This window comes from Arvicanthis niloticus, chromosome 6, assembly GCF_011762505.2.
Source record: "Arvicanthis niloticus isolate mArvNil1 chromosome 6, mArvNil1.pat.X, whole genome shotgun sequence".
NCBI lineage: Eukaryota > Metazoa > Chordata > Mammalia > Rodentia > Muridae > Arvicanthis > Arvicanthis niloticus.
Window position 1 is genome coordinate 27,095,437 of NC_047663.1, and position 12,888 is coordinate 27,108,324.

Here is a 12,888-nt window from a genome sequence, read left to right on the forward strand (position 1 = left end):
GGGATGAGTTTTGAGGGAGAGGAAGCTAGTAAGAGAAGGGCTCAGTTTAGAGATGGGAGAAAAAGAAATGGAGGATTTAATCCAAGTTTTGAAATGCTCACTGTTGAGATGACACTGTTTGTTGGTAGTGGACAGATGTGGAGTGGAGCAGATGTGGGAGAACTGTTGCTTATTCCACCTTGAGCCTGCTCAGTGATGCAACCCAGTAGGCAGGTAGATGTGGGGTGTCAGTTCCCAGAGGGGAAAGGGAAACTAAGGAATGCAATGTGCTTTCTCTGAGGCCTTGTGTCTATAGTTGTTTCCTTGTAGACTTGAAGTCAGGTTTTCCCCTTCCCTTTCCCAGCCCTCCAGGCAGGATCTGGTCTCCCTGTGCTACACAGGCTGGTCTTGAACTCTTAGGCTGCTCAGTCTGCCTACTCACTAGGACTACAGGCAGATATCACTGTGCCCATCCTGAGCCCAGAATTTGTCCAATGTTTTCTTCATAGTTCCTTACTCCCTTGTGTTTCTTCACAGTTTCCTATCAGCATAGTAGAACTCCAGGCCAGAGTCAACATCCTTAGCAAAAGTCTCAGCTTTACAGTATTTAGCTGTGATCATTTCAGTTCTTTGGTATTTATGGGCTGAGAAAGCACTGGGGCCTGCCTCATCTTTTTCTACTAGAGATAGCAATAATCAATAGTAAGAATACTTTTACATTCAAAGTACAGTGCAAATACAGGGATTATCACAAATTCTTTTGCTTTAAGTAAATGCAGTCTTAGAAGCAGGTGGATTTATTGACGTTGTTGATGGTTGCAGGTGAGAGCACAGAGCCGGGATAAGCAGATAGAAGAAAGGATGCTGTCCCACAGGCAAGATGACAACAACAGGCATGCAACCAGGCACCAGGTATGGGCCTTGTGAAAGCTCTGGCCAGCTAGTCTGAGATCTGCCTTTTGGATCTCCTTTGCCCCATAACTGTCTTCATAGGCAAATTCATGCCTTTTGTTTCCAGGACAAATCAAAATCTCTGGTCTTCCAGACATCAACTTGCAATCATGTTTGGGTTTTCAACTTGCAATTTTTCATAAAGCAGACATTTCTATCTTATAAGTGGAGGAATTAAGCTATTTGTGATAATAATAGCAGTATTAAGTAATAGTGTAAAATAGTTTGGTCATTTTGAAAGGTTCCATTGTGCTTTTGTTTCCTCATTGTGCATCCTGACTCTAACCTGTTGTGTTGGCTCTCAAGCACCTTTGACTTTGCATGTTTTCAACATCACCAGTGGCATTTCCTCAGTATTTGACACTTGTCAGCTGGGCCAGTTTCTATTTCTGTCTTTCTGTGATTTGCAGAAAGCATCCTTGGTCTGTCCTAATCATCCTCTCTGAACATTCAGCCTGCATAGATTGCACTTAACTCCTTGCTGCTTTCAAAATGGCTTTGATCTTTCTGAGAACTCTATACCATTACCAAGAAGAGATTACATATATATCCTTCAAGGCCTTCAGTGAGTCTTAGCTCTTACAGGAATTCTTCCAAGACCTTTTCCCACAGTTACTAAATCTTCTCATGAATTCTTCTCATATACTTTTCCCCAGACATCGGACTTTAGTCATAGCTCATCATCAAAGTATCTGTTTCTACAGGTAGATTATAGGTGACTAGCAGAGGAGACACAGTGGTAAGGTTGCCTTTAGAGCTGAACATCTGGATCTAAATACTCTGATTCTCTTACTAGCTGTGTTGTCTTGGGCCAGCCAGCTGGTAAACTACATTTCTTTGTTAATATGAAGGAGTGAATAATGCCCACCTGTCCAGGTAGTCATCTAACACGTGTATAATAAATAACCTCAGTGCTTGGCAGGCAAAAGCAGTGTGTTATTGGTCCTTTTTTTTTTTAATTGGATATTTTATTTATTTACATTTCAGATATTATCCCCTTCCCCCATTCCCCTCTCCTCCCTTTGGTTTTTGAGACAAGGTTTCTCTGTGTAGCTCTAGCTGTCCTGGAACTTACTCTGTAGACCAGGTTGGCCTCAAACTAAAGATCTTCCCAAGTGTTGGGATTAAAGTCATGTGCCGCCACCACCCAGCAATTTTTTTTTTAATGGGAATCTTGTTATATAGTCCTTACAGGTCTGGCTGGAATTTATAGCAATCCTTCTGCTTCTGTTGGGATTATAAACAAGAATCACAGTGCTCCTCTCTCCTCCATTATGATTTTTCTGCTTTCATACTAATTAAAATAAATCTGCATTCCTGAATGGGCAGTAAGAACTGTGGTTTGGATGTGTGGCTGTACTGTTTCTGTACTGTGACAATTGTTTTGTTTTGTTTTAGAAAAAAAAAAATTTGTACAGTATGGTGGTCCATGCTTATAATTCTGTCATTCTAGAGACCAAGAAGGAAGGATGCCAGCCAGGGCTGTATAGAGAAGACCTTTCTTTTCTTTTCTTTTCTTTTCCTTTCTTTTCTTTTTTTTTTTTTTTTTTTTAATTTTTTGTTGTTGTTGTTGTTTTGTTTTTTGAGACAGGGTTTCTCTGTGTAGCCCTGGCTGTCCTGGAATTCACTCTGTAGACCAGGCTGGCCTCCAACTCAGAAATCCGCCTGTCTCTGCCTCCCAAGTGCTGAGATTAAAGGCGGCGCCCGGCAGAGAAGACCTCTTCCCCCCCCCTCTAAAAAAAAAAAGAGAGAGAGAGAGATGGCAGTTTGGATTTGTAATCTACATACTTGAGAGGTAGACGAAAGATAAGAGATTCTAGGTTTGAGGCTAGTTTGGGTTATATGAGAGCATGTCTTTAAAAAAAAAAAAGTTTAAAAATTGGTATTTTGAAACTTAATGAGTTTTCTATCTAGATGCTCAGTTGTGTTTTTCTTTTAGGCACCAACAGAGAGACAGCTGCGGTATAAGGAAAAGGTGGCTGAACTCAGGAAGAAAAGAAATTCTGGAATGAGCAAAGAGCAGAAAGAGAAATATATGGTGAGGAAAAAAATCCAACACTGAACTCCCACTGGAGCTTCTGCCTGTCAGATCACATAGCTGTTTTCTACGGGAGAGCATCCAGTGAAGTCTGGGGTTCTCTTCTGTCTACTAGTACCCTCATACAGTTTGGAGCTGTTGAGTGAGTCAGGGGCTGTACAGTTGCAGTAGAGTTGGTGTTTTTGAGACTTCATCCTCTAGGTCTAAGAATGCAGCTCAGTTGGTAGAATCCCTTCACTGTCGTTTTAAATAATTACTTTTAAGGAGAGCCTGATGGTGCTGCTCTGTAACCACAGCTACTCTGAAGGCTGAGGGAAAAGGATGATGAGGTCCAGGCCTACCAGACTACCAAGTGCTGTGCAAGCCAGCCTCAGCAACTTTTCAGGACCCTGTTCCCAAATGAAAAATAAACTGGTCATATACACAGTAGTAGCAGCATGCGCACAGGGGCTAGGTTCAATCTGCAGTACTGGGGCAGGGAGGCAAATCTGCCTATTGGAACAGATACCAATACATTAGAAATGGCTGCGTAAGATAAGACACTCAGGGCCTAGGGATATAGATGAACATCCATGAACTAACTTTAACTATACTAAACATTTTATAATAATAAGGAAAAGTTAGGAATACCATACAGAAGATTAATCTACCTAAAAATAGCCACAGCTAGCACTTTATCAAGTTTTTAGCTTTTTATTTTATTTTTCACATGAGACTCGGGAGGAGATTCGAGGGAGTGAGAGGGATTCGAACCTGCAGGTCAGAGAGAGAGCGCAGAGGGCCCTGCGCCCTCTGCAGGCAGGCGGACGCCTTACGGGCCGCGCCACCGCCAGTTCGCTTTAGCTTTTTATTTTAACTACATAAATTGCCTTTTGGGGGGCTGGAGACATGGCTCAGAGGTTAAGAACACTGGCTACTCTTCCTGAGGGAGGACCCAGGCTCAATTCCCAGCACCCACATGGCAGCTCATAATTGTCTTAAACTCCAGTTCCAGGGACTCTAACACACACAGATATACATGCAGACAAAACACCAGTGCACATAAAATTTTTTTTTTTAAAAAAACATCATTTATCATTTATACCACACCACCTACTTGTCTGTCTTCTCACTTAAAAGATCTTGAACTAATGTTCTCATGTTAAAATCCTCAAACCTTTTCTGCATACAGTATAGCTTTTTAGGTAAAAATTTACTTTTACTAGAAGTATATTAGTACATGTTTTTTACTGAAATATAGCCAGACATGGCGGTCTATGCCTGGAGGCCACCCTGGGCAGCATTGCAAAACTCTGTTTCAAAAACAAAACAGAAAAAGTAGTCAGAAGTGGTGACTCACACCTGCAGGAAGGCCATGAGTTTAAGTACAGGTTTTTTGTTTGTTTTGTTTTTAAATTTAGATTAGATTCTATAGCTAAACACATAGCTAAGCAGTGCCAGACTGCTGGTTTTACGGACTAGGTAGAGGTCTCTGGTAGTGGGCTGTCAGGTCAGGATGCATGCTTGCCCCTGTCTGTTCATTGTTGGTAAATTAAGGTAAGAGTTGTGGGAACACAATTATGTCATTTATTGTGAGGCTGTGATACCCTCTTCCCCCAGGCGACAATCCTATAGGATTATTCTGTTCACTCTGGGAAAGGGCTTAGAAAATCTTCAATTTAATACAGGTAAAAAGAGTGATATAAATGCTGCCCAGCTGTTTAACCTTTCAGACATGCTTTTCACCAGCTTGAGATAGGTTATTTGGGTCTTTCCTATTTAAAAAATACTAGATAGAAATTTTTCTTGTTGCTTACATTTTGCTTTTTGAAATAGGGTCTCATATAGCAGAGGCTGGCCTTGAAGTTGCTAACATATGACTAGGGATGTCCTTAAGCTGATTCTACACCTTCCAAGTGCTGGGATTACAGGGGTGTGGCACCAGCCCTGGCTAGTTGGGTTTTGTTTTTGGTCTGGAGAAGTGACTCTGTTGGTTGGGTAAGCGCTTGCTTGTATGCAGAATATGTTGAGTTTGATTCTCCAGTGTTGTGGTTTCAGGCATGCCTGTAATCCCAGCATTGGGAAGTGGAGGCAGGGGACTGGCTACATGAGATTCTTTTTCAACTGAGAGAAGGGGAAGATGCATTGTTATTTTCAAAACTAGAAGAAGTCAGTAATACTTAGAACCTAAATCTTAAGTCACAAAGACCAAATTTCAAAAGGAGCTACAACAGATTGAAGCACATTAGCCATAGGAAATGTTCATGGGTGAGTGCTTTCCTTAGATGCCCATATGTGTGGTAGCATATAGAATGTTCTTCCTGGGACGAGTCTTCTACTTCTCATAATTCCCATTGTCTTCTCTTCTGAGGGACGTGGAGCCTAGAGCAGAAAGGGAGAGGCTAGAATCAGTTTTAAAGAGAGGTCTCCCTCTTCTTCCTCCTCCTTCTTCTTTCTCCTCTTCCTCCTCTTCTTCCTCTTCCTCCTCTTCCTCCTCCTCTCTTCCTTCCATCCATCCAGGGAAAGGAGACTTGTAATAACCAGCTTGGTAAGGTTTGAAAGTTAATTTAAAACTGGATTCCTTTTATGTTCTTAATTATTTTTAATTTTTCTTGATGTGTAACAGTTGGTAAACACTCCAGGAGCTGCTTTCTCTGTGCTCTTGACTTGACCTTACAAGTTGGGCAGTCAGTGAAGTAATGTCAGAAGAAGTTTCCAGGGACCCACTAGTCCAGCTGCCCTCCCTTGCTTGTGAGTTTTCTGCCAGGCAGCATCTTCAAGCACTAATGCTTGGAGTACCTGCTTCTTTGTCAGAGTGTCATCAGTGAAGGAGACCCTCATACCACACACAGCAACCTGGAGTAGGCACAAACCACACCCGAACACCTGTTTTCACAGAGATATCCTTTATTAATCAGGGAAGAAACGTTAAAGTGACTGACTGACTGCTTTCTGGCTCAGGCAGAAAACCAGGCAGGTGTAATTTTAAGAAGAGAACAAGAGGAGGGCTGTGTTAGAATGGCCTAGGATGCGGAAGTATATTTTGACTGGTCATGTTAATTAGGTGAACCAAAGGGGGCTTTTGATTGCTGGGCTAAAATATATTGATAGCCGGACCTTGGTAGTCAGCCTCAGGCGGAAAAAGTGGCTACATAAGGGACTAGACCTTGGTGGCCAGCTTTAGCAATGTAGTCTAATGGTTTTTAGCCAGGCAGAGAGTATGAGAAGGCCAAGACTTGCCAGAGCCATGCCTGCCACACTCGAGCTGGCCAGCTGTAGGATTCTAGGATCTATTGTGCCACCTAAGGGTTGCCAGTTTGCCTGAGCTCAGTCCCCTAAGCCCAGTGATAGGCACTTTGTAAGTAGCAAGCCTCTGGTTCACCTTGGCTTCCATTGGAATGAAATAAACCAAGTTCTACACAGACAGTATCACCCCTGGGTATTTTTTTCTAGGAACACAGACAGACCTATGGGAACACTCGGGAGCCTCTCTTGGAAAATCTGACAAGTGAATATGACTTAGATCTTTTCCGAAGAGCACAAGCCCGGGCTTCTGAGGATTTGGTGAGTATCAAAACCCTCGAGGTGAGGGAGGACCCTTGTGAAAAGCCCTTAGAACTGCCAAGACAAGTGATTAGCAGCCAGTCTGAGGAAATCTCTAGCTGGCTTTAGAGGTAGTCTTCTCCTTTACATGGAGAACAGATTTATCTCTTCTCACCCTTCCCTTCTCTATATCCCTCAACTGGAAGATCCAGTTTGGCTTGAGGTTGGGGTGAGGGTGGTTAAAACTTAGTTTTGTAGGTGCCTTTCTTCTCTGTGGGGTAAAATTGTACAATCTGAGAACCTGGGATTTGTGGGCTGCAGCACTGTCCTCTTTGTAGGATTTCTTTCCATTTCAATACATTTACCCTAAAATCATGTAAATAGCAGCAAAGAAAAATGGTAAAGAGTACAGCCAGATATGTTGTTGAATGTATTGATATTTGGTAAGGGGATTTCATCTTGTTGCCCAAGCAGATTTGAAACTGGGATCATGGGTGCATGAGATGTCTAGGCAGACAAGCTCTTTTTTGTTTGCTTTTGATACAGTACCTGTGGCCAGCCTAGAAAAACAGTTTCAGCAACTGTTTAACTATGATAAAACAAATATGCTCAGGAAATTTAGTTTGTAGTGTTAATTCCATTTCCTCCCTTCCTTCCTTTTTTAAAAATTTATTTCTTTATTTTTACTTATTCACTTTGCATCCCGCTCACTGCTCCCCCCTCCCCCATCATCCTTCCTCCTGTTCCCCTGCTTCCTTTTATTATTTGGGTTGCAGGAGACAGGTTTGGTAGTTGCTCTGGTCTGGAATATTTATTGGTTGCCACCACCTGCTTCTGGTTTTCATCATGAAGATCATCGCCTGAGGCCAGCTGGTTACTGCAAACAGTAATTGCCTCTCATGCTCTTGTAATCTTAGCTCTAGTGAGGTCAGGGAGGAGGACCAGGAGGGTAGCCGCTGACAGATTTGAGTTCAAGCCTGCAGAGCCTCACGATCTCTAGAAGGAGAGAACTGACTCCCCACAAGCTTTCCTCTGACTTCTACTTGTCTTTACATACACACACTATAACTAAAAATTCATTTAAAAGATTAAAAACGAAGCTAGGCACTGCTGGCGCACGCCTTTAATCCCAGCACTTGGGAGGCAGAGGCAGGTGGATTTCTGAGTTCGAGGCCAGCCTGGTCTACAGAGTGAGTTCCAGGACAGCCAGGACTACACAGAGAAATCCTGTCTTGAAAAACCAAAAAGTGAAACAAAAGAAAAAAAAAATTAAAAATGAAAACAGAAATGGGCTGGGACTACAGCTCTTTTGGTGGTATGGTTATCTGGGATCCAGGACACCCTGGGCTCCATCTTCAGCACCACATAAATCTGCTGTGGTGGCACAAACCAGAGACCACAGTATCTGGAAGTGAAGGCAGAGAATGCAGGAGTTCAAGGTCATCCTCATTTGAGGTTTGGTTAAAACACAAAAATTTGGTCAGTACAGCTGGCACGTTTTCTGTAAACCTGCCTGATTATCCATGCTCAAGTAATGTGTTAGTAGCCATCTATGGATAGAGGCCAATTATCTTTATAACTTAGCTGACATCCTGGTAGAAGTTCCTAAGAATAAGGGTAATAGGGGCTGGAGATAACTCAGCAATTAAGAGCATTTGCTGTTTTTGCAAAGAAACCACTTTCAGTTCCCTATACCCATTGGTGGCTCACAGCTACCTATAACTTCAGTTTCATGACGTCTGATGCCCTTTTCTGACCTCTGCAGGCACTATGCATGCATGTGAGGTACAGACACATGCACGCAGGAGCACACTCACGAATGCTTGTGCACAAACAAAACATCTGTTTACATTATGTAGATAAAAGTCTCATTTTAAAACCAAAAATAAGTAGTTCTGATCCTAAATGTTGTGGTTTCTTCTTGCTAATAGGAGAAGTTAAGGCTTCAAGGCCAAATCACAGAGGCCAAATCTGATCCTAAATGTTGTGGTTTCTTCTTGCTAATAGGAGAAGTTAAGGCTTCAAGGCCAAATCACAGAGGGAAGCAACATGATTAAGACAATTGCTTTCGGCCGATATGAACTGGATACTTGGTACCATTCTCCCTATCCTGAAGAATATGCACGGCTGGGGCGTCTCTACATGTGTGAATTCTGTTTAAAATACATGAAGAGCCAGACAATACTCCGACGACACATGGTAGGTTTCCATGAGTTCAACTCACAAAGGTGATGTTACACGCTTCCCCAATTATGTTCTAGAGATAAGTGTCAAAAGATGACATCTCCCAGGTGTCCACAGCAATAGGATGGACACTTAAGGAACTGAAAGTCACATTTCTGGGTAACTCTGCAGGACCAGTGTTACCTAACATCTTAACTACATCTGTCCATGAATGTCTTTTTTTTTTTTCTTCCTTGTTTTTTGTCTTTTGTTTCTTCTTCAGCATATGAATTACCTCTCCCTACAGTTTGTGTTTGTACCAAACTCAATGAAAACACATGCCTTTTATTACGTAGAACAAGGCATTATGGCTCATATATTAGATGGTGGGTGTCTGTCTTGAATGAATGCATATTATGAGGAATAGATATCCACCTTTAATGAATGATGAAAATAACAGTTTGCATTTCTTAACATTCTGTATATTAAAATGGGAAAGGATGTGCATACCTGGCTCTGGTGACTTCTGAGTATGGAAGTCAGGTTTGAGGAAATGCAAGCTCCTTCTCTCCATTGCCTCGGGGGTAATCACTGAAATGGTTTCTTTGGCTTGGGTAATGTTTTTAAACACATAGTTGTTGCATTTGGTTATGAAAAGAACAGCAAGAATAATGGGAGGAGATAGAAATGTAGATGGAGCTTTGAAACAATTCCAGTTTGTGCATGTTTTTAGTTATGTGTGATGATTAGAACATGATATCCATGCCTTGCATGCCATGTCTCCACCCCACCCCCACAACCCCCAGCTAAGTAGGGAACACAGCCTCACACTTACTGGGTGTTACACCACTGAGCTGTGTTCCTAACCCTGAAGTAGAATTCTTAGAGGATGTGTATGTGATTTTTGTTTCAAATAGGTAGTTGTTTTTCTCGAGTGCTCACATGACCATTGTGGACCAACCACTATGTCCAGTGAAGCTTTAAGTTGTCAAAAAGATGTAGAAAATTGTTTGATAGCCGGGCAGTGGTGCCGCACACCTTTAATCCCAGCACTTGGAGGTGGAGGCAGAGGCAGGTGGATTTCTGAGTTCGAGGCCAGCCTGATCTACAGAGTGAGTTCCAGGACAGCCAAGGCTACACAGAGAAACCCTGTCTTGAAAAAAAAAAAAAAAAAGAAAGAAGAAAAGAAAATTATTTAATAAGAAAATTTTCTGTATATGTAAATGTAAATTTTGTGTATGTATGTGTGTGAACATTCATTCATGTATGCACGTGTACATATATACCATAGCACACGTGTGAAGATGAGAGAACACCGTGGGAGTCAGTTGGTTCTCTTCTACTGTGGAGGTTCCCAGAATTGAGTTTGAGTCATCAGGCTTGGCTCAAAACACCTGTACCTGCTTCGACTTCTCACTTGCAGGGCCAGGGCTTAATTCAGTAGTAGAGAACTTGGATGGCTGCCTAGACGCTGGGTGCTAGCTCCAGCACCATGATTGAACATTTTGAGAATAAGGAAAAGAGTTTGGAACCAAGTGCCTTTCAGTTTCCTGCTGCTCAGCCAGGCCTCCTCCCTTTTAAAATGAGCCGTAGAAGGATTTTCTCTTTATCTAGCATATGGCAGGAGGTGGGCAGATAGTGAGCGGCTTGTGATGGTCATCTCTGTGCTGTGAGGACACATGATGGCAGCAGGATGGGAATGGGAAGTGACTGGCAGGTGAGCGTAACCTACTTAGTAAGCTGCTTAAGGACTTCCTGTTGGCATGTGATATTTTATTGTAAGCAAGGATATTCTTATTTATCTAGCTTTTACGTAGTAGGTGATTTAATATCTTGGGCTGAGCTAATGCCAAATATAATCCAGAAAACTTGAGCCAAACTTCCACATATATCCTTAGATATATTGCAACAGCTTAAGAAAGCTTGAACTTTTCTGAAAACAATTGATTTCACTGTCCTCAAGTGTATTCAGCTGTCCATTAGCTCAGTTAACCACATTTACCTTGTGGTTCCTTTTCCCAGTGAAGGAACAGGGTGGTAGGAAAACCTTATTGCTTCATGTGAACTCCATTCTCTCGTAGGCCAAGTGTGTGTGGAAACACCCCCCTGGTGATGAGATTTACCGCAAAGGCTCCATCTCTGTGTTTGAAGTAGATGGCAAGAAGAACAAGGTAAAGAGTGGCGACTTGAGAGAAGGAGATGCATTGGTGGGGTTCCAGAGGAGGGTTTTGTCTTCACAAAATATTTGTGAGGGAGATTGTAATTGGTTTACTTCATGGATAGTATTGGTGTGGTCATTCTTCTTAGACTTTGGTTTGGGTGAGTTCAGAAGTTACTGACCTCCACACAAACTACACAAACTCTTTCTGCTTCCAGATCTACTGCCAAAACCTCTGCCTTTTGGCGAAGCTTTTTCTGGACCATAAGACGTTATACTATGATGTAGAACCTTTCCTGTTCTACGTTATGACAGAAGCGGACAATACTGGCTGCCATCTGATTGGGTACTTTTCTAAGGTCAGCAGGATCTGGTGATTCAGAAGCTTAATAACTGCAGCAGAATTATGGGTATTAGCATACGAGGGCTCAGCTCTCTGATGAGGAAGCAAACGACAGTGATAGCCTTCCCATAAGCAACTAAGAAAGGCAAGCTTGTATCATAGAAAGCTTCCTGACAGTATTCAGTTCAGGATCTCCCTCTGTTAGGCTGACCTGGAGTCCTATGCAGCCTAGACTGGCTGATTTGATAACCCAGACTGGTTTGATAACCCAGAAGAGTCTTCCTGCCTTAACTGCCAAAGTGCTGGGATTACAGACATGAGCTGGGACACCTAGCTGATACTGTTACTAGAAGGTTCTGGTTTCTGTGGTTGTGGGTTGAAACTGTTAATTACTGGCCTAGACCCTTTCTGTGAATTTAAAACACATCTTATAGTTAAAGCCAATACTTTTAGGTTAAAACCAGGAACATATTCTGATTGCATGTTCTCCAGCTGGGTTCATTCTAGCACAGCTAGTCTTGTTAGTGATAGTGACTCTTTGCTTTAAAAGATGCAAGACCAAATCTAGCTTAGGGTTTCTTTCATTGTGTTGAGGCAGGGTCTCCCAATTAATCCTGGCTGGCCTAGAACTCACAAAGATCCACTTGCTTTTGCCTCCTCAGTGCTGGGATTAAAGGCCACTACGGCCATGGTTATGAGCACTAAATGTAATGTAAAAACTTAATTAAAACAAAATACAATGTATTATATAATTCATCACTTCACCTATCCAGGGCAAGTGGCTTCTAGTATATTGACAGAGTTGTGTGTGACTAGTGCAGTCCTCAGAGTTTTTAAAAAGAAACATTGGTAGTCTGTCCCAGTTTCCTCTTGACCCTTCCTGGCTCTTCTGCCTACAAATTGGCTTATTCTTGATATTTTATAAACAGGTAATAATGTTGATTTGGTTGTATTTTGGCCTTCCGGGGAATTCGGTTTGGTTTCCTTTTTTATAGTAAGCAAGGTATGCCTCATTACCTGCTGTTGTGTTCTTGATTTTAGGAGAAGAATTCATTTCTCAACTACAATGTCTCCTGTATCCTCACCATGCCTCAGTACATGAGACAGGGCTATGGGAAGATGCTCATTGATTTCAGTAAGTGCTGAGCGTCAGCCCCCCAGGCTGTGACCCTGAGGGGACCGGGTTGTCACTTGTGTTCTGTGCTCTTGGCAGTTCCTACATGTAGTCACAACTAGTTAGTGAATGAGCAAAGGAGGGGAAGTGAGTCACTACTGAATTAGTAGGAGATGCAGGGAATAATAAAGTAAGCTGTGCAGGATTATCCCGTTTAGATGGAGACAGTGCAGATGTGTGCCTACAGCTTGAAGCGTTGCTCTGATGCTTGGGATCTCACTTACGTAAGCACTTGAGGAGGAAGTCCATGTACCTGGTCAAGGCTTTGGCTATATTATACTCACTCTTCATTAATCATGGGTATCAAGTTTGAATTTGTCTACCCGCTGATGTGTAATTGGGCAGGGGTGGTTCTTACTACATTTGTTTATTAATTTGGTAGAAGTTAGAGGACAACTTGCAGAAATATTCTCTATGTGGGTCCTGGACTTGAATTAAAATCATTAGCTTGATGGCAAAGAATCTTAAACCATTGGTTTTCAACCTGTGAGTCACAACCCCTTTGAGGTCACATGTCAGACAGACATTCTGCATATCAGATATTTACATTATGATGAGTG

General features: G+C 42.2%; 1 protein-coding gene across 5 annotated transcripts in view; it reads left to right on the top strand.

Moving 5' to 3' along the window:
• Nucleotides 1–12,888, top strand: part of Kat7 (lysine acetyltransferase 7) — a 35,188-nt gene that overhangs the window by 17,064 nt on the left and 5,236 nt on the right. For 3 of the 5 annotated variants that reach the window (XM_034504371.2, XM_076935930.1, XM_076935931.1), the window contains exons 6-12: nt 802–891; nt 2,870–2,968; nt 6,401–6,511; nt 8,498–8,689; nt 10,735–10,824; nt 11,030–11,170; nt 12,196–12,289. In XM_034504371.2, the coding sequence (XP_034360262.1) occupies nt 802–891; nt 2,870–2,968; nt 6,401–6,511; nt 8,498–8,689; nt 10,735–10,824; nt 11,030–11,170; nt 12,196–12,289 (817 nt within the window). The remainder of the gene's footprint in view (nt 1–801; nt 892–2,869; nt 2,969–6,400; nt 6,512–8,497; nt 8,690–10,734; nt 10,825–11,029; nt 11,171–12,195; nt 12,290–12,888) is intronic. The other 2 variants (XM_034504372.2, XM_076935932.1) reach the window with 1 other exon arrangement.